Source organism: Mytilus trossulus, chromosome 3 (genome assembly GCF_036588685.1).
Source record: "Mytilus trossulus isolate FHL-02 chromosome 3, PNRI_Mtr1.1.1.hap1, whole genome shotgun sequence".
In the NCBI taxonomy this organism is placed as follows: Eukaryota; Metazoa; Mollusca; class Bivalvia; order Mytilida; family Mytilidae; genus Mytilus; species Mytilus trossulus.
The window spans coordinates 25,879,301-25,905,167 of NC_086375.1; the positions used below are offsets into that span (position 1 = coordinate 25,879,301).

Genomic DNA, 25,867 nt, shown 5'->3' on the forward strand with positions numbered 1-25,867 from the left:
GATTGTGCTGTCATGACGATTCTCTCCAATGAGATTTGATTGTTGCTGAAGAACTTAGAAACGGATATCTTCAGGGTTTGCAAAATATTAAGAAGACAAGAAAACCCCTGTTTTCTTTAATAATTTTTGCTTGTTTTCCCCAGGTATTATACCATATAATGCATAAGCCAATCTAGTGTTTCCTGTAGTTTTTGAAAAGGACAGTTATTTTTCTATGAGGGCACTCTTAACCAGATTGAATACACTTCAAGGGCATCATTTGAATTTACATATATATATATATATATATATATGTATAACTTCATTTTAGGACACCCTTAATTTACATGTTTACATACATTGTTATGGATCATAGTGATTTTACCAAATATACTATTGCAAAAATGTAGTAACCGGGTCATTTCTTCATTAGGAAATACTTCAGAATAATTAAAATTACTATGAACATTATCAGAAACCCAATATACATTTACTAAATGTACATCTTTATTTCTTGAAAGTTTTAAATATGTTTAATTTTTAATACTGTATGGATTCCTGATTGTCATGATTGTTAAAGGGTGTGTTGTGAAAATGTCAAGACTTGCATTACCAAGAGAGTATGTAAATTGTATTGTATACTTTATAGCTGCTTCCACTAAATACTACCAAATACATACATGTATTATGTGTATTTGAATTCAGTCGACTCAATCAAAAAAATATTGAAAGTTGAAACATAGGTGAATTTCAATAATATGTTGGGCCTTAAAATCTTTTAAAGAAATATAAACTTGAAATAGTCTCATTCAAAGATGAACCCCAGTACCAATTTTAAATTATGGCCTGGCATTTCAAATAAAATGGAAAAGGGGGTGTAATGTCGATATTTTTAGTAAAAATTTTAAAAGGGACAGGGAGGCAAAAGAAATGTTGCAGGGCGCCACACCCTCCCAAAAACCTCCTGTAGAAAATGCAATCAGTCAGGTTTTTTCATCAACTAATTTTGGATCTCTAGGGATTTATCTTTATGAAGGTATGTTTTTGATAATTTTTGACAGCTGAATGATAATGTTGATGTACATTGTGTACATGGGGGTCTCATTGTGGGGTTCGATCCCGGATCCCGCTTACTGTTTTGTCAGATTCCTGTATCCCACTTACACTATGTACGTAAGCAATTCTTATTTTTTTGTAATTTTTCAGGTCACGCAAGACCTCATTTCTTGTTTTCATGACACAATAATTTGACTTTCTCGTTTCATGCTTACGAAAAATTGGCAATCCTGTGTCATGCTTAGACCCCAATGAGACCCACTACATGTCACAGGACTCAGCTAGTGTTACAGTGACATGTCTTCGCATGCACCCGTCATTTTTTTTTAGCACAGACAAATAAAATCATGCATCTAAGACACCACTGTTTACTGGCTAGCCATGTCATTAATAATTTTGAAAATCATGAAGGTGAAATAGTGTCCTACACTATTGATAAGTGATTACAAATATATATAAATGCAATAATCAGATAATGATATTGTTCAAATAATACATGATTTCAACCAAATTAAATTTCTTTGTAAATCAAATATTGCATTGATTGGCAATATGAAAGGTGACAAAACATAAACACTTAATCATAAGGTAATCACAAAAGGTGTAAAGTCAATCAGATTTAAAATAGTGATTAATTCAACAAGTGTGAAAATGTAATCAGAAACATTACTCATTAGCTTTATGAATCCAATTACTGAATACTTTACTGATACTTATTGCTGGGATAAGAATAAACACCTGACATTCGTCTGTAAGTTAAGAACAGAACATGTACACTGTCAACATAACTTTAATACACAAATGTAGATCACCAAAATTAGTAAGGGTCTACTCACCTCTTGTAATGCATGCAGAAATTGTCCTTTCCATTTTGAAGCATTGTCATCAGACATAAAATTATAACCTAGATTTTCTTGTAATGATGGTGTACCAAACATCGCTATAATTCCTTAACCGTTTTATGTTACAAATTGTAATGCCATGATTGAATTTGTAATCGATGGACGTTTCGTAGTAAGAAGTTCAGCCATGACCTTCAAACTTTTGATAAATCTACATATTTGTATTGATAAAAAGTGTTCTATTTGACTGTATTTGTATACATTGTTAAGGGATTGAACGTCTTCAAGACATTGTAATGTTATGTGTGCACATATAAACAAAAATTAAGTTGTGTTGGTGTGTGCTTCCGCAAAAAATGATAACAGGAAGTTAATTGTTTAGAGATATTTACGCATGCGCATTACAGAATATTTACAAGCCTCTGAACGATTTTGATCAGAAAGCGTCAATTAGACACAGAGCAGAAAATAAACAAATATTCCCACGCTCATTTCCTCATGAAATTAATGAATTTTTATACAAAGAAAAGACAGTGATACTTATTCTGTCACTTTACTTACTTATTATGAGTGTTTATCCGTAATGTCTTTTCTTGACGATGAGGATAAATTGATAGCAGCATGGCATAAAGCGTTTGAAAGGTGCACCGATGTAGATTTGTGGGGCCAACCACTGGAAGCAATTGATGGATATCAGAGGTTAATTTAATTAATATTGTAGAGAATAATGGTTTTATTATAGTCGGGTATAACCTGTGAAAAGGGGTGAAGTCAGCTCACCTTAAGAATACCTTGCGATATCCCATGAACAGAACAGAACAGAACATATTTTATTTCCAATTAAGGGCCCACAGAATCCGGGTCCGTACGCCCTGATTCACGTTCGCCCTAGTACCTGTTCGCCCTGATACCTGTTCGCCCAGGGTCCATTCGTCCTGATTATTATTTTTTTCTAATTGTTGTCTAGTGGCATAATTCTAAGTATTTGAACAAAATATGTTGAAGATTGTTGAAAAATTCACCAAATATTTATATTGCCGCAATCAATTTCATCATTTTCCCTTTGATTGCAGTAAAATACTGGAATACAATGTATTTATCTTTATTGATATTAGTTAACAAAATAATTGTATTCAGTCATTCACTAATGTATGCAGTATAACTGAGACTAGTCTCAGAGTATTATAATGAATGAACTTGTAAATCTGTTTTACAGTTCGTACATTTTTAAAAAATTAATTTCAAGCTGAATATATTATCAAAACAAATTTGTTTTTATATTATTATTAATCCATCAAAAGACAGGTATCACAATAAGCAGTGATCCGAATTATTTTGTCATAAACAATAAATTAATGATCTTCTTCTTCTTCTTCGGAAGTCCACCCTATTTGCAGGGTCACCGCATTAAAAATATCCTAGTTTTAGGTTGTTTTTTTTAAAATGCGTAGTTATTTATAAAATAAATAATAAATAAAATTGTTAGGCTTTAATATGTACTTTAATTCTTAGTTTAGTAAAACAAAATAATAAAGATAAAATGTAAAAACTTGTATTTACACTGTACATAGCATACTGTCACAAGATTAAAACACTATTTAGATTTAAAATTTAAAAAATGGATAAAACCTAAAGTTAATAAAAATATAGGAGTCCACTTATTAAAAGATAAAAATATGTTTATGGTTCATCTATGGCAGTGATGATAAAAAGTTTATCAAACGAGGTTCCTCATTATATGTTTATATAAAATCTAAAAAAAAACATTAATTCATGTTGTAGATTTATTTTAACATGTATTATAATTTTGTTATACTTATAACGTTGAGGCTCATATTAGATTTAAAATTTAACATTATCGTCTAGCAACAGATTTAATTCTCTGTTTATTGATCCTTAACAAGCCATAAACTTTTAGATATTTCCATGTTTCCATAAATTTCAAGAATATATACCATAGAAATATATCTGATTAAGTTTATTCAACTTCACTCAATGCCTGAATATTAATATTTTTAGTAGGGCGAACGGACTCTAAGGGCGAACGAACTCAGGGCAAACGGACCCAGGGCGAACATGTTACTAGGGCGAACGGTCCCGATACCGGGCCCACAAGGGGCATACAGAGCATACATGAATAAGGAAAAAGAATATTAATTTGATAGATACATAGATACAAACATTATTTTACATACAGTAACAATACAATTACTAACTCATATTCACTTTAATAAATTTACCAACAGCATTAAGGACCTGATTGTCTTCACAGTTTAATAAACAAATAAATTTATGCTGATTATCCAGTATAGAAAAAATTGGAATTCTTTGGCAAACAAAGTCAAAGAGAGCATCTCTATCTGATTTAAAATTTTCACAGTTAGTTAAAAAATGGATTTCATCTTCAACACAGCCAGAGGAGCATTTTTTGCAAATTCTTTCATTTCGTGGAATATTTGAAAAACGTCCAACTTCAATTTGAAGCTTATGAGCAGAAATACGTAATTTGCATATAGATCTTCTTAAATCAAAGTCCTTAATTAAAGAAAGATAATTTTCATAACCAAAATTCTGCTTAAATTTCACATAATTAAACAGTTTTCCATCAGAAGCTTTATTTTGGCTACATGTAGCATACCAATTGCTAATATATTTAGTGTGAATTAATTTGCTAGATATGTTCAAAAATTTATATTGTCCGAAATGTTTTACTTCTTGTTTAATTTCAAAAACTTCTAATAACTGAACAGGTCAGGAATAACCACCAATTGGTGGATTATACCTCAATTGACGTCTTATCCACCAATTGAGGTATATTGGTATAGACCAATTGACGTATAACGCAGTCATGTGATCATGACTTATGAGTACAACTCCACAGGTGAATGGAGCTCTTTGTTAATACTTGAGTCTCTTTATCAAAAGTTAATCATGGTCAATAGTACACATGTTTCAACAAAAGAATTGTTGTACACATGCATTCTCAAGAGATGCAGCAGGCTTTGACAACGCTTCGGCTAAAAAGTTTGAAGATGAAATATCCCTTTCTGTCTGTGTAACTTGTACGGCTTACATAAATTGTTTAAATTATGTACATTGTATTTCAATTTTCTTTTCTGTATCAAGTACTTTTGTATGCCCCAAGAATGTTAGGAAGACCCTTGACTGGCTTCTTCTCCAATAACCTTTTATCCAAGGTCAAAATCACTTCTTCATGACTGCATCGTTGCTTTAATGTTATTTAGTAAAAAGTTCTACACGTAACTCTGAAACAAACAAATGAACTAAAATTTAAAAAACACACAAGACTTACAAAGGCTAGAGTCTGATGTAAGAATTATGTAACTAAAGAAACTAAGCAAAACCTAAAGGATATGTACTTGTGTTTGTGTTTCAATGAAATCAATTGATATTGAGATTTGTGAACAGGGTGCTTTCAAATCATGCAAATAGTCACATTAAGAAATTGTCTCTTGAGTACATAAAAAAATATTTTCCTGACTCTCCTTTGATTAAATGTAATGTCTGAGAATGAATGAATGTATACATTCAATTTTTAAACTACATGTACATGTAGATACATTTATAGTTCAGATTTTTAATATTTTTTCAGACTTTCAAAACAACTGCAGCAATGTTCAAATGTGGACTGTCAAATTTTCACTGATGAACAAAAAGTAAGTTTGCAACATGTACACTGTTAAAACAAATGAAGGCTTCAGCTATTGAATGTACTGTTACAATGTATGTATTATCTGCTTTTCAGGTCAACCAAAATAAAAAAACAGTACATCGAGTAAGTTTTAAATAAATATAAAAAAAGAAGATGTTGTAACTTGTATGATTGCCTATGAGACAACTCTTCCCAAGAAAATGACACAGAAATTAACAACTATAGGTTACTGTAGTACATTTGTAACTGTACGGCCTTCAAAAATTAGCAAAGCCCATACAGCTTTGTCAGCTATAAAAGGGCCCAAATGACAATGTAAAGCAATTCAAATGCGAAAAACTAACGGCCTAACTTATGTACAAAAAAATGAACGAGAAAACAAATATGAAACACATAAAAAAAAGACAACCACTGAATTACAGGCTCCTCACTTGGGACAGACACTGTATACAGAATGTGGAGGGGTTAAACATGTAACAGTTACATGTTAGCGGGATCCCAATCCTTCCCCTAACCTAGGACAGTGGTATTATAAGTTGACTCTAAATGCAGATTGGATTTTCCCTTACATTGAAGAATAAATATTAAGAATTCTGTTTTAAATACATATTTATAATATAGAATGAAATGACATTTAGGTAAAGCAGCTATCATGACTACCTTTATGCATGGTATTAAACAATAAGCAAACATTCACATTGTAAGTTTAAAGTTTTAACATAAAACCCCATATATTCAAGATAATTTAAACAAAATCTTTTCAGTGTTACGATACAATTTTGGACTTAATTTATATATTTAAAATAGGAGACCAATGAATGTCTGATTCTTGACTTATGAAAGATCAATTTAATATCAAATACTCTCTAATGTGAAAGTTTTTGCATGCAGAATTCTAGTTTGAAACAAAAACAAACTAATTCCAAGAACTCTCTCATTATTTTAGTTTTATATTGGATCAGTTTTTTTTACAAGAGGCAGAAATGTCAGAAATAAATGGTTCTGGGAGATGATAATACAAACAAATACATAATGTTTTATAGAAACCACTAACAATTTGGTATTTCATGTAATAACATAATTTGTATTTTCATTACAGAAAATTCTTTCAAAGATATCTATTTGCTTGGATCTGAGATGTAAAGCATTGCAGGTTTGTGTATTTAATTTTTTTTATAAATAGTTATATATTCACATTGATTTTTGTCATGATTTTGTGAACAATTTTTAATCACAATAATAAAATGTGGTAACAGATGTAGTAATTCTTTAAAATGTGAATTGATGCTGACATTATTTATTTATACAAGTTACTTCCCTTTTAGCAATACAGAATTATGGTGAACAGTTGATAAAAACATATATTCATAACCCTATTTATCAGTTATTTCTAGCTTGATACTCAAGTTAGATTATAAGCAGTAAGCATGATCAGATATAATGTTTACCAAAATATCACATTTTAATATGTAAATTCAGATATTAGCCTTTGGTATGATAAATTCATACTTAAACTCTGCATATTAACTCCTCTGAACTTGTAAAGAGATGAAATATTTATCAAGATTTATAATCATGATAATATATTTGTTATTCAAGAAGTGGCATTTCATTATAGTTCAAAAATAATTAGGTTAAAAAAGAGGTGAAAAATAGTTTTCCAAAGATTTATTTTGATTTTACTGTGAGATTTATTAATGAAAGTAATTTACTTATATTGCATTTAAAATGAATTTTAGCAAAAATCATGTAAGTTGCTAGACTGGTAGCCAGCTGTTTTTGAAAAAAAGACTTAGAGGTTTATTTAATGGTGTCTTTTGATTGGAAAGATGTGATAGTTTTCATAGAACTAAATTGCTGTCTTTGGTGATGGAATAGTCATCCCTAATTATAAACAATACTAACAAATTACCTTTTAGGTTGCTGTTATAAAAAAAAATAGAATTGTAGTTTAAAGTTTTCTTATATACTAAGTGAAAACATCTCATGTAAGAGGGCAAATTTTGTCTTTTGGAACATTATAAAAGTAGGTCATAAGTTGTTTACCCTCAGAATTCTGCTTGTACATTATAATTTACATACAATCATAGCTTGATGTGAAAAATCATCTAACCACTTTAAAGAAAAGTAAGTTTGTTGGTTTGTTTTTTTGGTATTAAATGCCATTTTAGTTATTATTGTGCTGTGGCAAGTTTATATGGGAAGAGGAAGCCAGGATACCTGAAGATGGACACTGCAATCAACTGAAATCTTTATCAACTAAGACTTCACTAGTGATGGGGAGGGGGGGGGGGGGGGGGGGTTCACATTCACAGATTTGACAAGCTTAGGGATACTGCTGATGAATTACTTAAACAACTTAGACACCAAAGCCCTTAAAGAAAACTTCAATTCTTTTTGCAATGACTTAAGGTGGTACCTAACACTACAGGGAGATAACTCTGTAAAGTCAGCTAAACGTTTTAATTACGTTGTGTTGTAAAAGGAATATAAGCTTCTCAATGATCAAAAATGGTGTTTGTCGAAGTGCTATATAACCAGTGTAATTTTTCTGTCAAAACAGTTGGTTCTAAGATTTTGAATTTTTTATATATTTGTTAAAGGGTCAAAGTAAATACTTAGACAAAATTGTTTGAAAATTAAACGAGCCAAATTGATTTAAGCTAAAGTGTTGGGTACCACCTTAAGTTGATTTATATTTTTTAACAGTGATACTACTCAAAACTGAATATTATAAATCCTTAACATAGAAGAGTTACTTCATGTAGTACAACAGTTTAAGATCTACCAGGATAACAAGAATTTAAAAAAGTTATTAGACATCTTTTTAGTAACTCTGAAGATTGATCTTCAGAATTTTCGTTATAACTTGTTAAAATAATGCAGTTATTGATCCAGATGTTACTAATCACACACAGGGTAAACTTCTGTTGTCTATCTTTTTCATCCACATGACGTTTTATTTAAATCTGCAATATGTTGAAAAGGCCTCTGGAAAAATCAACCAAAATTGCACACAAATTCTTCTAAAGGATATGAAAGTATTCAACCACCATTTCAATTTATGATTTGGGTGATTTGAGTGTTTTTTATCTTGGCTTCCCATACCAAATCATTTCTTCCAATACTAGTTTGTTACAACTGCTTGAAAAGAATTCACTCAAATATGACATGAAGTTGCATACATGCTACAGTAAAGCGGGTTAATTTCGTGGGATGTTAATTTACGATTATTTTCACAGATAGAACTCAATTGCCAAAATAAATTCCATCAAATCAAAAGTGTACACACAAAAGTATTGATAAAAGTTTTGAATACGCCAAAATATTTTGTATACCTTATTCAATGAAAATCATGAAATTTGACACCCTAAAAAATGCAGTATTTTATTTATCCAAGTGATTGTTCAAGTTTCCAATTACAAACCATAGACTAAGCCATTTCTGCTTATATTATAACATTTACACATTTTATTTATAAATTTTCAGAATCCAGGAAGTATTGAGGGAATTTTATTGGATGATTTGAAAAAGATTGGCAATAGTAAGTGTTTATTTTTTGCTCACCTGACCTGAAAGGTCAAGTGAACTTTTCTCATCACTTGGCTTCTGTCATCTGTCTCCCATAAACTTTTACAAAAATCTTCTCCTCTGAAACTACTGGGCCAAATTCAACCAAACTTGATCACAATCATCATTTGGGTATCTAGTTTAAAAAAATTGTGGGGTGACCTGGCCACCCAACCAAGATGGCCGCCATAGCTAAAAATAGAACATAGGGGGAAAATGTAGATTTTGACTTTTAACTCTGAAACCTTAGAATTTAGAGCAAATCTGACTGGATAAAATTGTCTATTAGGTCAATTTCTATCTGCCCTGAAATTTTCAGACAAATCGGACAACCTGTTGCTGGGTTGCTGCTCCCAAATTAGTAATTTTAAGGAAATTTTGTAGTTTTTGGTTATTATCTTGATTATTATTATAAATAAGGATAAACTGTAAACAGCATTAATATTCAGCAAAGTTAGATCTATAAATAAGTCAACATGACAAAAATTGTCAATTGACCCCTTTTAAGGAGTTATTGCCCTTTATAGTCAATTTTTAACCATTTTTCTAAAATTTTAGTATTCTTTCAAAAGAAATCTTCTCCTCTGAAAATACTGTGCCAAATTTAACCAAACTTGGCCACAATCATCATTTGGGATATCTAAATTAAAAAATGTGTCCGGTGACCCAGCTAACCAACCAAGATGGCCGCCATGGCTTAAAACAGTCATAGGGGGAAATGTAGATTTTGACTTATAAATCTGAAACCATAGCATTTAAAGCAAATCTGACTGTATTAAAATTGTAGATGAGGTCAAGATCTATCTGCCCTATTTTTTAAGACAAATCGAAAAACCTGTTGTTGGGCAGCTGCCCCGAATTAGTAATTTTAATGAAATTTTGCAGATTTTAGTTATTATCTTGAATATTATTATAGATGGAGATAACTGGAAAAAAAAATTGTACGTTATTAGAAAATAATTTTCACTTTAATTATTGGGCCAAGTTCATTATAGATAGAGATAATTGTAGCAACAAGAATGTTCAATAAAGTAAGATCTACAAACACATCACTAAAACACAATTTAGAATTTACCTGTGTCCATTGTTTTTAAATATGTGTATAGACAAAGGTGAGCGACACAGGCTCTTGTGAGCCTCTAGTTTCTTTTTCACATGTTTGTATTTTTCTAGACATGAATCTCATTCAGTAAATTCATCTTAAAAAAAATGATCATCATTTTATAGCTCAAAAATATTTTGTTGTGCATCAGTTCTATAACATAGGTTGCATAGCTAAAATAAAAAAAAAAACAGTAAGTGTAAGCGAAGTTGCTTGCTATTAGTCAATACATGTAGTAAGTTCTATTGGAGCATTTAGTACTGTTAACATTGAAGTTGAAAGTAAAAAATATGAATTTGAATTGAAATGAAAGTTTTTCTTTAATTCAAGTGGAATATATCAAACGTTTAGAGTCAATAGTCATGATAGCTAATTTATTTTAGTATATTTTAAACATTCACATATTTTGTGTCAAATGAGGTTGTTTATCCTTTTGATTACATCTGACCTTGGATAGGATCCTTTTAATATCATATTTTAATTGTCAAACATTTTCATCAATTGATGAATTGAATATATCCTTATTATTTTAATCGTATTTATCATAAATATGTGAAATTAAATTGTAGCTTTACAGAATATTATTAATCAGAAGAGTAAAGATTTTCCAGTAGATGTGACTGCAGCTCAGATACAATCACAGACATTCAATGGAATCAAGTACGTTTTTATGCACCACGATTACCTTAGCTGGATTTGGCAAAACTTTTAGGAACTTTGGTCTTCAATGCTCTTCAACTTCTTACTTTATTTGGCCTTTTTAACTTTTTTGGATTTGAGTGTCACTGATGAGTCTTTCGTAGACGAAACGTGCGTCTGAAGTATATACAAAATTTAGTCCTGGTATCCATGATGAGTTTATTTACATACAATAATTTGTTTGTTCCCTCAGGTAACCTTCATCTGTCATTTATCATCAATCAAGTATTTAATTTAGATAGCTCCCAATCAAGTTATGCTTTTTCAACTTGAAACTTTTTGGAATACATTTCAACACATATATAAAGAAGAAGATGTGGTATGAGTGCCAATGAGAGACAATTCCTCATCCAAGTTTATGTTCATGTTAATTAGGATTTAAATATATATTCCATCTTTGGTTCATGACAATTTTTATGCACTGCAACAAAGTTGTGGGTGCCATACAGTTTTAGCCTTGTATGTCATTCCGAAATTCCGTAATTCCGTCATTCCGTCATTGGGCAACAAACCATTATTCAGAGTTTTTTTCTAAACCCCTTCAGATATTGGGCTGATTTTTGGTTAACCATGATGAGTTACAGATCAATTTTAAGTTTCAATCCGCTCCGCTAATTTTTGCTGAAATTACGGGCTTTGGACTGTATTTTTTTTATAATTACCTTGACAACCCATAAGGGACTTCCACAGTCGGCTATAGGGTTCAGAATTATTCATTGTTAAATTTATATGGAAATGTGATAGTTTGATGGACATTGCATCATATTGACCCACATTCATTTGTGTGTTCTCAAATGCAATAACCTGACCATTGTTGTTAGTATACTGTTGATTCATTGTTATTCGTTGGATGCAAATTGTCATGGGGTAAGTGGAAACAGGTGAACCACAAATTCAAATTTCAAACGAACTTTCTATAGGTGTAGTATGCAGAGATTGGCAAAACCAGGAAATGAAATATCCACAAAAATGCATATTTTCTTCAATCCACGAAAATTGATACCCACGAAAAAAAATGAATCTGCAGTAAATAAAAAGAGATGTGGAGAATATGTCAATTGGACAGTCACTAAGTATGCTGAAATTAATTTGCAAATTCCATGTTGCCTTCATATTTTTTTTGCAATCGAAATATTGTGAAAGTACTTTTATTCGTGGGGTACCATTTTTTTGTGGTTTTCGTGGATGACTTTTTTCAGAGTGTTTTTCAGGGTTGTTCATCAACATTATAATAGTCCAATACTAAGTTGATTATTTGTAGAATGATTTATTCTATGACATGTTTAAATTTTTGACCACCCTTTTGATTTTGTGTGCATACTGTGAAAATTTCTTGTATTATTTAAGGTATGAAATAATGTTTGATACTCATCTAAAAGGTATGACATGTAGTCCTTTATTAGGTATCTGAATGTAGATATTTTTGTTTTAAAAGTAATTTGAATATTAACAACTTTTTATGTGTATTTCAGGACACAACACAGTTCTGACAATGAAGATGACAGACAAGAAAAAGGTAAATTTTTACAAAATCACCAATAATACTAAAAAAAAACCAGATCATATCAACAACCAACGCCCTATTACTCTAAAAAAAAAAAAAAACTAACCAAGAAAAAAATATGATACACTAGATAGCCTGACTTTGTACAGGCACAAAATGTACAAAAAAAAACCAAGTTTAATGTGCACACTAGATTCCTATTTCTATTGTTTTAAGACTTATGGCATTTGAATGGATGTTTTATACCGTTGATTCATTATTATTTGTTGGATAAAAAAATAGCGGATTGTTGATTAAGTTAGAACACAAATTTAAATCTTTAGCAAACTATACATCATGCCGTAATTGATGGATCATATCTAAACTAACAAAATAATATAGAATCTATCTTCAAACAGACTTTGAAGGTGCAAAAAGGGCACAGGGTGGCACTCAGGAACGGGTGAGCGGACTGCCCTGTGAAAATGGCCTAAGTGGAACACTGTAACATGTACAATAGGTTTGACAAATCAATAAAAAAAATGGTTTCCTCAAACCACAAAAAATGGTTTCTACTAAAAATAAATAAATCCATAGTTAGTCTGTTTAAATTTGACAACTAAATACCAAAAACTCAAACTAACGCTTTCCCAGTGGAGAGTAAAATTGAGAATGGAAATGGGGAATGTGTCAAAGAGACAACAACCCAACCATAGAAAAAAACAACAGCAGAAGGTCACCAACAGGTCTTCAATGTAGCGAGAAATTCCAGCACCCGGAGGCGTCCTTCAGCTGGCCCCTAAACAAATATATACTAGTTCAGTGACAATGAACGCCATACTAATTTCCAAATTGTACAGAAGAAACTAAAATTAAAATAATACAAGACTAACAAAGGCTAGAGGCTCCTGACTTGGGACAGGCACAAAAATGTGGCAGGGTTAAACATGTTTGTGAGATCTCAACCCTCCCCTATACCTCTAGCCAATGTAGAAAAGTAAAGGCATAACAATATGCACATTAAAATTCAGTTCAAGAGAAGTCCGAGTCTAATGTCAGAAGATGTAACCAAAGAAAATAAACAAAATGACAATAATACATAAATAACAACAGACTACTAGCAGTTAACTGACATGCCAGCTCCAAACTTCAATTAAATTGACTGAAAGATAATGATTTCATCATATGTACATCAGGCACAATCCTTCCCGTTAGAAGTTTATTCAAAGGTTTTGTTAGTTTCTGAGGTGAATACTGACACCTTTGTGCTTTATAAAGAATATTTCCATAAAAAATTGGATGTGAAATACCTGAACGTATTAGAAGTCTGCATGTTGAGCCATATTTACGAATGATGTCCTTATACCGATGATAAAATTTAGTAAATGTTTTGACTAGTTTGTGATATCGAAAACCCTGGTGTAATAATTTTTCAGTAAAACACAAATTTCTCTCGTTAAAATCTAAAACATTGTTACATACACAAGCGAATTGTTCAAGTTAAGATATATAAACACCGTAAGATGGTGACAAGGGAATGTCACCGGATAATTAATGATAGGAAATGAAAAATCATTTCTTTTATCATAAATTTTAGTATTCAGCTTTCCGTTAGTGATATAGATATCGAGATCGAGAAAAAGGCAGTGGTTATTGTTAGTATTAGCATTTATGATTATCTATTTGTTTGATTACTGGATATGTGAAGTATTTTTCTGTTATTGCTTGTGATATTTGCCCTTTGGTTTTTAGATGCCTTTTTTGTATATGATGTTTCAGTTAAAGGAAGTTTATTACCAAAGCCAGTTTCGTATGGAGGATTACCGATGCTTACTATCAGGGTAGAGAAGATAGGTCTGAAGGATGCTGTATCATACATTGACCCAATCATCACTGTTTCTGTTAAAGGTTTGTAAATTCAAAAAGTTAGGTCAATCTTGAACTCTTTCAAGGTTAAAATGGGTGAGTAACAAAAGGATAGGGAACATCGAAATTTTTTTGAATAAATCAGTAAGTTCTAACAAAATTAGCATCTTGTGAAAATCCAAATCCAAATAGGAATCGTATTTTAAATTGAATGAACCATGTTGACCTGTCAGTTGTGTCATGCAGTAATAACTCTTCCAGTCCAAGAGCATGATTGTCTCAAATGTTTTTTTGTTGTTTTTTTTATTTTTATGCAGAGTTTTAATTCTTATCAGTGTATTGTATTTGTTATTTTTGTAAAATTTATTTTAAATTATACCCATGAAAATAAATAAATCCACAGTAAATGTGTTTTTCGTCATATTTTCTATGTTTTTCTACATTTGAATTCTTGGATTAGTTATTCTATATTTATAATTTCAGATGCTAGTGGTAGTGATATGACAGCACCACAGGACACACCTATTGCTATGAGCAAGGAAGGAAGTTATTTGATTTACAATGTTGATGTTTTTGTACAGAAATGTATTGATAGTTTGCCATTAGGTAATGGACAATGTAACACATATAAACACAAGATATTATTTACACCAACTAATCATACAATTACCTTTTTCTCTCCTAATGTATATTTCTATTCAATATATTTATGGACTTCCAAATACCATTCAGATTCCTAACATCACTGCAGAGACATTAATTGTTGAAATCCGGATATGGTATACCAATTTTTGCACCTCATGTTTGCAGTTCACCATCTTTTCTGCAAGTTTATTGTTTTCTGTTTAGTATTAAATTAATAATGGAGATCTATTTTGTTACATCTGTTGATCTCTTTATTTGGCAATCGCCATTGCAGTCAGCAGGTTTTTTTTTGAAAATCCGTTGTTCGACCTGCTAGTCAAATGTGTTTTGTTAAATTATACTTTTTCACTCTTTTGGTCTTTTGTAAAATGTTTTTTGTGTTGTATTTTGACCTCTCTACCAAAAAAATAATTTTGAATGCACACAATAAAAAATGCAGTTTTTATTTTTGAGCCTGCGACTTTTGTAGCAAAAAGCTAAACATAGGGAGAGTGATCAGGCAGCGGTGGCTTAAGCAGCAGCGACTACAGCGGCAGCGGTGTTAGCTTACTTCTTAAAAGCTTTATATTTTTGAAGGTGAAAGACCTGGATGCTTCATACTTTGTATATGGATGCCTCATGTTACAAAGTTTCAGTTAGTCACATGTCCAATGTCCTTGACCTCATTTTCATTGTTCAGTGGCTACTTGAAAAAAAAGTTTAGAATTTATAATGTTAAATTCTCTCTTATTATAAGTAATAGGATAACTTTATTTGGTATGTGCGTACCTTGTAAGGTCTTCATACCCATCAGACAGTTATTACTTGACCTCAACCTCATTTCATGGATCAGTAAACAAGGTTAAGTTTTGGTGGTCAAGTCCATATCTCAGATACTATAAGCAATAGGACTAGCATATTTGGCGTATGGAAGCACTGTAAGGTGTACATGTCCAACTGGCAGGTGTCATCCGACCTTGACCTCATTTTCATGGTTCAGTGGTTATATTTAAGTTTTTGTGTTTTGGTCTGTTTTTCTGATACTGTATGCAATAGGTCTACTATATTTGGTGTATGGAATGATTTTAAGGTGTACATGTCTAGCTGGCAGGTGTGATCTGACCTTGACCTCATTTTTATGGTAACTCAGTGGTCAAAGTTAAGTTTTAGTCAGTCTTTCTAATACTATATGCAATAGGTTAACAATATTTGGTGAATGGAAATACTTTATGATCTATATGTCAGTCACACAGGTTTCATTTGACCTCGGTTGTCTCATCACGATTCACAAGTTGAATTTTTAGTCAATCACAATTCTCAGAAAATAAATTTCGATTTTTACAGATCACAAAATTATACAACATAATTTCAATGATTAGTAAATCAGATGATCTGGAGACATTTCAGTGTGTGCACTCTTGTCTAACACAATCATAGGTTTAAATGTTGTTTTCAATTAAGACTGGTTTATTTTCTATTTGATAAACAATGGTGGTTTTGTACAAAAATGTGTTGCTTGTTCACCCTTTTTGTCTCACATCTTTTTGTGAACGTTTGTTATTACTCGATTTATTCCACTTGACTGGTCGGAGTTTACCGGTTTGCTCATAATAAACCAGTCCATCTATAGATAGGTGTATTAGGATAAACTCAACAATGAAGTGTCCAGTCATTCTTTTGTAAATTCCTTTGATGACACTGATAGGTAATTATAAATCAGAATTAATTATAACGGCAATCATCCTTATCACACACTACTTCAAATAGACGGTCCTTATGCAAATTAAAACCTAGCTCCGCCCGATCAGTTGAAATAACATTGGTAATAGGTCTGTTTAAAGTCTATGATATTTGGTATGCTAATGTATTAGCATGGCACATCTCTTTCCATGGATATTGCCACGTTGATATTGCTAAGCCCTTTACCTTTTGTCATGACTCATGAATTTTGAGTGTTTTCCATAGACTACTTGTTACAGTGACTTGACTGTTAGTGTTGCTATCCACCAATTGCAACTCATTCAAAATTTTGACCCAATTGCAATTTGTTTTATTAAACCAAATTGTTCAACTGGTCAGAAATTTGAACCAACTGCTGCAGAAAACCACAGTCAGGTTGTGAAAGTGCAAGGTGATAAAATAAAACATACTTACAATCCTATAAGACTTTAACTCCACTTTAATGATGTTGTGACAAATTTTGTCTATCAGTTTGTATAGGTATATTATAGTCATTACCATGCTTAAGGTGAAATTGTTATTTTGAATTGCTGTAAAAATGTCCATACTAAGCTTTCATATAGTTTTTCTTTCGAAAAGTCTTTTATATTCATAAGAATCAGACATTGTGTAAATTAAAACATTTCATATTCAGTAAAATATGTGTAAAGTTGCAATATGTTTGTAGGAAGTTTCCATGGGGAGATAATATTTTTTTCTTTCAAAACGTCTTAATTCAAAAGATTAATATTTTAGGTTATCTCCCCATGAAAACTTGTCAAAAGCATATTGTTATTTCACACATATTTTCCTGAGTATATGATGTTTTATTTAAAATAATATCTGGTTCTTCTGAATATAGAATACTTTTAGAAAGAAAAACTATATGAAAGCTCAGTTTGGACATTTTTATAGCTATTCAAAATAAACAATTTCACCTTAAGCATGGTAATGACTATAATATATCTATACAAACTGATAGACTCAAATTTTCACTACATCATTAAAGTGGAGTTAAAGGAGCACTAACTACGATATATATAAAAAAATAAAGTATATTTTTTTTTTAGATTAATCATTAATTAAATTGGAATAATGAAATAATAATTTGCTTTTAGCAATCCATTTGCTTTAATTTTGTTGAAATAAGCGATTATACATAATTTTTGACTGATTCACTTGCAAGTGAAAACGTCATCATCATTCTAACCGGTATTCATGTGAACTTAATTTAACCCCCTAGCTAGAGACTGACAACGCATGCATTGTACGTGAACTGGTTATTTAAAGAAAAAAAATGTCAACAATGAAAGTGAAACTACGGTAAATCATTTGATTACTAATTCGATCCACATAAATCATTCTTATACGATTAAAAACAACGAGAAACTTATATTTTTAATCTATAAATTCAAATCAAACAGACCTATAAAAATCCAATTGCACGTGCTGGTTTAACCTATTCATATCTTTATTTGTGTTTACATCGCTTATATGGTCATCTGAGGTCAAATCGATAGTTAATTAGATGGCGTTTGGATTTAAATACACACGAAACAAACCTACATATCATCTACCCAATCTCTGTAAACTGTTTATTTTAAACGTTTGATAGATTGGATAAATGTTTTACATTGTTATTAATCAAATATGAGAATTTGAGTCAAATTGGTGACCATGAATTTGACAGCTAGTGCCCCTTTAAAGTCTTATAGGATTGTAAGTATGTTTTATTTTATCACCTTGCACTTTCACATTTTGACTGAACAATTTGTTCAATATTCTGACCAATTGAACAATTTGGTTTAATAAAACAAATTGCAATTGGGTCAAAATTTTGAATGAGTTGCAATTGGTGGACAGCAACACTAACAGTCAAGTCACTGTAATGCATTGCCATTTTATGATTATGATTTCTGATATTTTATCTGTAATTTTTCCTGAAATTGCTAAAATTAATCTCTCATTTGTATCCATTCTTCAATAATCACAGTAATAAATGTACAAAAGAAATTCTGAATTTACAGTAGAAAAAGATTTGATTTTGATTTTGAACGACTGTTCATTTTGTTGTACTTATTAGATTTAAATAGAAACAGAATAAGACATTCTTGCAAAGGAGTAGGTCCAGTAAGAGCCCTTTTTGGCCCCAAAATATAGCAGTTTTACAAAATTGTTACAATGTAAACTTTTAGTTATTTATTGGATAGTAGAATGGTTCTGCTACATAAATATGGGCTGTTTTTGACAATACAATGCACTTATATTGGGTACTAGCACCATTAAGTCATGCTAAATTACTGAAATCTTCCTAATTCCAGCATTTTAGTTAAATTTTAGACAGTTTCCATGTTAAACGAAAGTGGCCGCATTCTTGTTCATCCAAAATATTGAAATGTAAGTTGTATTTGATGATAATACATAGCATATATAAAGAATGAGGATGAACACAGATGCGGCCACTTTCATTTTAGACAAAAACCATATGAAAAGTGACATTTTTTCGCTTAATTGGTAAATTTTTCATATTTCAGCTCGAATTGGATCGTGTTTAATGACTAAATGAGTTAAAATCTTTCACAAAAAATAATTGAATCAAATGAAATAGACACTTATAAGTGTTTAAAAAGTGGTCAAAATCTATCGTCAGATGAAACTGAAATTTGAGGCCAAAATCGGTCCTTACCGGACTTACTCCTTTAAGCAGAATCCATCGATTATCCACATTCTAAAATATAATAATGTTGAAGTGATGGAGGAACCTGGAATAGTACACAGGGAGAACATCAACCTTTGGCATGAAAACCTAGTCAATTAAGATTGGAGTCAATGCACCTTGCCATAATTAGGGTTAGGGCTCATTACCTTAGTGTTTAAATTCTAGTAAACACTAGATAAATTGCTCAGACCACTGATGTGCTGATGCAGATGCTTGTTTAAAAATAAAATGCTTAATATGATATATTTTGTAGGTTTTGCAATATTTTTTGAATTGAAGCATTACAAACCAAAGAAAAAAGATGTTAGTACTAAGTGCTGGGCCTTTATGGAGAAAGATGAAATCAAAGAGGGACAAGCTGCCTTAGAACTGTATGTATTTCATCTTATGTTATGTGTATAATTAAACATCATAGCAATGACACAAAACTCCCAAGACACCTTGGAGGAAACATATAGTCTTTTAAAATTGTTAGTGTCTAAAAACTGTCTATGCAATAAGTATTCTTAATCTTTTCATGAGTCTAGAAAACATGTAAATTTAAATTAACAATTATGAGCTTTAAACATTTAGAATACTGTGAGTTCAAAAATTATGCTTTTATTATTGCAAATTATGTAGAATGGACTATAAGTGCTAGATTTATTATTGGGACTTCAGGAAATTCTGCATGCAGTTGTATGTATCAGATTTAAGAATGCAAGTTCTTTTTATTGCGAGACTCATTCAGTCGCATTACTCAAATTAATAAAAACCTGTATTAATTTTTGATTTACAGTAAACTGTTTGATATATATAAAACTCAAAGAAGCACAAGTTGTTTAAATTAAAGAATGACAGAGTTTTTTTACATCTTTAATATCTGTTACAAAATTGTGTTTCCTTTTTGGGCATTTATTATTGCATTTGTAGAACAAAGCACACACATTGTTGTGATTTCAGAAAATGCTTCATACAAATAGTGCATCGAAATTTAAAGTGCAAGATTTTACTGTTTTTAGGCTGAGACCTATCTAATTACAATTATTGCAATAATAAAAACGTTGTAAAAATTGTTAAACTTACAGTAAGATTTGTTAACTTTTGATGTTTTTTATCCTTTTCAGATACAAGAAACCAACAGATTTCAAAAGGAAGAAGTTAAATCTTTTGACAGTAAAACCATTATATTTACATGTGAAGCTGTTGATTAATATCTAAATGTTTATTTACATTTAAGTTAACTATATTATTTTATTATATATATACATATCATTTTATATCAGATCTAATGAAGATTTTTTTATACAGTTTATTAAGTAGTATTTTTTTGTATTATTATCTTTTTTTTCATAACAGAATTAATCTGTCAGTAATATTTTTTTAAAGTATTTTAATTTATAAGTATTATTTTTTGCTTTAATGGGAGATAACTGTTGATTGGATAAAGGGATATAACTGCAATAGTAATTGTTTATGTGTTTTGTAAAATCAGTTTGTATGAAATCCTATGTTTACAGATGTAAAGCTGAAGACTAAGTAATTGTCTACCAAGGAAAATTAAATCAGTCTTAAGAAGCATTTTAGCCAGTTTAAATTTTTAGATGAGGTTGTGGGACATTCTCTTTTTTGCCAAAATTGTTTTTTTTTTATATCATAAGTTTTGACTGATATTTAATAAAAAGAAAACGATGGAAAGAAAACAAGTTTCTGGGTTACATGTTTGAATTTGTAGTCTTCAACTGTGTTCTCATTTTTTCCTTCATTTATCAGTAAATCAGTGACTTTAATCCGATACTTAAAGTTTGGCAAGGAAACGCCAGGAAGTTAACTTACTGCTTATGGAATCCAAATCTGAACCTCCTTTTTCAGCTAAAAATATAGAACTTTTTAGTTTGTCAGTGGCGGATCCAGAGGGGGGGTTCCGGGGGTGCGCACCCCCCCTTTATTTTTGCCGATCAATGCATTTGTATTGGGACATATGTTTTGCACCCCCCCTTTCGAAAATTCCTGCATCCGCCCCTGTTTGTTGAACAGATGTGCATGTGGACAGGTTTTAAATTTTCTGCAATTTTAACAAAATTACCAGTTGTTGATCTTAGTCAATTTTGGGGGAAATTCTCATATATGTCAGCTAAGTCCTCTTGAAGTTATAAGCTATACATTTGTAAATTTTCCAATAAATCGTATAGATACAGGATATTCATGTCGGAAGGAGTTTTGAAAATGTCAATTTTGGTGCAAATATTTTAGACGGTACATAGTACCATCTTACCCTTTGTTGTGTTTACAAGACATTTTTCTTGGTAAACTAGTATTTTCATTTTGCCTCACAAACTTTTACCCCAGCTCTTCTTAAGATGTGATATGTGAAGAAATATGCTGATTTTAGGATTAAAATATAGCATTATTGATATTAAAAAAAAACCTTATCAATTTAAATCCCAATTAGAAAAATAAGGTGACAGCTGTTTGTTAGTGATTTATTTAGTTTCTTAGTTATATTTTTATAGCTTTATTTATCGTAAGTGTTCATAAGCATTGTTTGTCTAATCTTGTGGTGTTCATGACCTTTAAGCTTTCTGGTTGGGATACACATAAATTATCATAAATGTCTTCAGAACTTCCAAAATAAAACGAGTTATTGATTTTTGCACAGTTCATGTTTATTCACAATTTCATATGGTTTCTGGTCCAGAAGAGATATAGCTCTTTGCCTTATTAATTGAAGCATTACAACAATTTATTATTTATAATTGATAGCTATGTATGAAAGGTAGTTGTAAGGTCTATAAGATATTATAAATATTTTCTGAGATTGGAAGAATGAAAGATTGCATAGATTTAGATTCATTTCAATAATTTGTTAAATTTCAATGAAAATTTGTCCCAAATAAGTCCTGTAATACACCTTATTGCAGAAGTAAATTCATAGTAGCTAATTCAGCATTAAATTAAGTTCCATTCAAATAATTAGTTAAATTTCAGTGAAAATTTTGCCAAAATAAGGCCTGTAATACACCTTATTCTTTAATATCTATTGCACAATAAATTCTTAGTAGTTAATTCAGCATTAAATTAAGTTTCATTCAAATCATTAGTGAAAATTTTGGTTAAATATTACCCATAATACACTTTACCTTATAATTGTACAAGTAAAGTCATAGTAGAAAGTTCAGCATAAGCTATGTGTTCAATAGGCAGAAAATCGTGAGTGATGTCTTCCATTAATTTGTTCTTTATAATCTTGTGTTCTCTCTATTACATTGTAGTTTTATTGTAGCTCTAGTTATTGTTATACATAATAAAATGTTTTATAGTAATCTTTTGTTCTGTATGAAAATGACAAATATTTTTTGTTGTAATTGAAACACATCTGGATTTACATGTGAAAAATAACATTCAGGGCAAACACATTCAATTTATACGCCATTACAGAAGTGACCTGTCATTATCAAAATAAAAAGACCTACAATGATTACCAAGGAGACAACTCTCCACAAAATACCATAAGACACAGAAAGTAACAACAATCAATGTTCAACCTTCAACAATGAGCAAAGCACAAACCACATAGTCCGCTATAATAGGCCCTAAAAGGACAAATATAAAACAATTCAAAGGAGATGTACAGGCTGTTCTATTCAAAAGGAATAATCCAACAGCCTTAAGCTTCATACTGTTATCATGTTATTTTTCATACATTTAATGGACATACAATCATAAATGACTCCCAACCTTTGACATAAATATAACTTCCCTTAATACTATACCACATCTAGTAAAATGAAAAAGCACCCAGGAGAAACATTTATTGAAGGATAAATTAGGCATACATATAGGCCATTTGTAAAGGACAATTGCAGTTGTAACATGTTTTACATTTGACTTGCCTCCTTTTGATAGGTAGTTTGTGGTCTAATCAAAGTCAATCTATGAGAGATCGATTTTTAATTAGATGGTATCAAAGTGAAACTAAGAACACTTGTTTATTATAAAGTGAGATTTTAAGCACTTGTGTTTAAGTGTATTGATCTTTCCAAAATTGTACTACAAAGGAAAGACTAGGTTTTGAGTTTGATTGTTACTGCTCCATGGGGGGATTTAAAAAGTTTTATTTTTTTGGTAGGGGTTTCCAATTTTTTTAATGGGTTCAATTTTTAGCCCACCTGTCCCGAAGGGACAAGTGAGCTTATGCCATCACTTGGTGTCCGTCGTCTTCCGTCATCTGTCGTCGTCCGTCGTCTTCCGTCATCTGTTGTCGTCTGTCGTCGTCGTAAACTATTTCAAGAATCTTCTCCTCTGAAACTACTGGGCCAAATACTTTCAAACTTTAACTGAATGTTCCTTAGGGTATCTAATTTATAAATTGTATCCGAAGTTATGATCTATCAACAAACATGGTCGCCATTGCTAAAAATAGAACATAGGGGTCAAATGCAGTTTTTGGCTTATAACTCAAAAACCAAAGCATTTAGAGCAAATCTGACAAGGGGTAATATTGTTTATCAGGTCAAGATCTATCTGCCCTGAAATTTTCAGATGAATCAGACAAGCCGTTGTTGGGTTGCTGCCCCTGAATTGGTAATTTTAAGGAAATTTTGCTGTTTTTGGTTATTATCTTGAATATTATTATAGATAGAGATAAACTGTAAACAGGAATAATGTTCAGCAAAGTAAGATTTACAAATAAGTCAACATGACGGAAATGGTCAGTTGACCCCTTTAGGAGTTATTGCCCTTTATAGTCAATTTTTAACCATTTTTCGTAAATCTTAGTTATCTTTTACAAAAATCTTTTCCTCTGAAACTACTGGGCCAAATACTTCCAAACTTTAACTGAATGTTCCTTAGGGTATCTAGTTTGTAAATTGTATCCGAATTTGTGATCTATCAACAAACATGGTCGCCATTGCTAAAAATAGAACATAGGGGTCAAATGCAGTTTTTGGCTTATAACTCAAAAACCAAAGCATTTTGAGCAAATTTGACATGGGATAATATTGTTTATCAGGTCAAGATCTATCTGCCCTGAAATTTTCAGATGAATCAGACAACCTGTTGTTGGGTTGCTGCCCCTGAATTGATAATTTTAAGGAAATTTTGCTGTTTTTGTTTATTTTCTTGAATATAATTATAGATAGAAATAAACTGTAAACAGCAATAATGTTCAGCAAAGTAAGATCTTCAATTAAGTCAATTTGACCAAAATTGTCAATTGACCCCTTAAGGAGTTATTGCCCTTTAAAGACTTTTTTCACAATTTGTTCATCATGTTGACTTACTTTAAAAAATCTTCTCCTTTGAAACTGCTGTATCAATTTTAGCCAAACTTAGGCTAAATGAGTTTCAGAGTATCTAGTATAAATTTTATATTTTATTTCCTTGTATGTCAAAAAACATAGCTCCTATGGCTAAAATAGAACATAGGAGAAAATGATTATTTTTTTTGGCTTTTGAAGAAAATAGGACGATCCAAAAAACATTTAAATAAATTGAAAAGCCAAAATAATCAGTGATGAGTGATTTAACCAAAAGAATTAAGGTGAGCGATTCAGGCTCTTGAGAGCCTCTTGTTTTCAATTATTTTTTTATTTTTCTATTGTTGTTTCAGGCTTCGCTCTGTGAAGCATTTTATTATTGTATGGTATACCAATATCTGTCTGATAGTCCTGTCATTAAATATGATTTTACCAATTATCGCTATTTTGTGCTTTTTTCCTTTGATCTTTTTTTTGTGATAATTTTCATATCATGCTTCTTGCTTGAGATGAAAAAATTATCACTAGAAACCAAGGAGGCCATGTGGCGTTGCTAACGAAATTGACATGAAATTGACAACGTCGTCATAGGTAAAATAGCGATAAACAGATTATCATTGGTCATCTCAACTTGATTGCTTTTCTCACTTTCGCTGTACCAGCTCAAGCGAGAAAATCAATCTTGTTGAGATGATCAACGATAATCTATAATTCTCATGTAATTTCAGCACAACATTATGATTGAAGGAAAAAAAAATCCCTTTCAGTTTTATTATTCCATAGAGACAGGAATTTAAATGTTAAAATTAGGCAATGTTTTACGTTTTGTGCATGTAACTCAAGTATGCCTGGATTAATTTCTCTAAATGTACTCAAAATTTTAACTCTAAAGTTTCTGTAATTTATGCATACGTTATGCAAAAACTTGAGTTTAATTGGATTGATCTACTTCAAAACATTACATACTAGTAATTGTAAGACTTGACAAACCAAAAAATCATTTGATTTAAAAAAAAACTATAACATTCCAGAGTTATGGGACTTAGACTGTTTTTTAATATCTTGCACTAGCTCAAGTATGCTTGGATAAGAGGAGAAGGCTCAGGAAGACTCTTTTTTGGTCTCAAAACAAAGCAGTTTTACAAAACTTTTAGCTATTCATTTGGAATGTAGAATATTTCTGCTACATAAATATGGGCTGGATTTTTACAAAACATTGCACATATATCAGGAATGTAACCATCATTAAAAGTGATGTTAAAATTACTGAAATCTTCACAATTTTAGCATTTGAG

The 25,867-nt window shown here is 30.9% G+C and overlaps 2 protein-coding genes across 3 annotated transcripts in view; one reads left to right on the top strand and one right to left on the bottom strand.

The window, feature by feature from the left end:
* LOC134710984 (son of sevenless homolog 2-like) overlaps positions 1-2,270 on the bottom strand; it is a 45,699-nt gene extending 43,429 nt beyond the window's left edge. Inside the window, exon 1 of the mRNA XM_063571407.1 lies at positions 1,872-2,270. Coding sequence (XP_063427477.1) covers positions 1,872-1,973 — 102 coding nt within the window. The 5' untranslated portion in view covers positions 1,974-2,270. The remainder of the gene's footprint in view (positions 1-1,871) is intronic.
* Positions 2,271-2,300: 30 nt separating this feature from the next.
* LOC134710985 (axin interactor, dorsalization-associated protein-like) lies at positions 2,301-21,204 on the top strand. Of its 2 annotated transcripts, none has more exons than XM_063571408.1 (10): positions 2,301-2,576; positions 5,491-5,554; positions 6,650-6,703; positions 9,040-9,094; positions 10,792-10,882; positions 12,394-12,437; positions 14,157-14,312; positions 14,754-14,876; positions 19,586-19,703; positions 20,439-21,204. In XM_063571408.1, exons 1-10 carry the CDS (start codon positions 2,461-2,463, stop codon positions 20,530-20,532), a joined length of 915 nt encoding a protein of 304 aa, XP_063427478.1. In that variant the 5' UTR covers positions 2,301-2,460; the 3' UTR covers positions 20,533-21,204. The 2 variants fall into 2 exon arrangements, with proteins under 2 accessions (XP_063427478.1, XP_063427479.1); XM_063571409.1 differs by having other exon boundaries at positions 2,303-2,576; positions 14,184-14,312.
* Positions 21,205-25,867: the final 4,663 nt, after the last annotated feature.

Excerpts from the sequence above, each read along its gene's own strand:
- LOC134710985 (XM_063571408.1), top strand. The coding sequence starts at position 2,461 with ATGTCTTTTCTTGACGATGAGGATAAATTGATAGCAGCATGGCATAAA. Across the intron at positions 10,883-12,393 it reads CAGACATTCAATGGAATCAA|GACACAACACAGTTCTGACA; the intron begins GTACGTTTTTAT and ends TGTGTATTTCAG. Across the intron at positions 14,877-19,585 it reads TATTGATAGTTTGCCATTAG|GTTTTGCAATATTTTTTGAA; the intron begins GTAATGGACAAT and ends TATATTTTGTAG.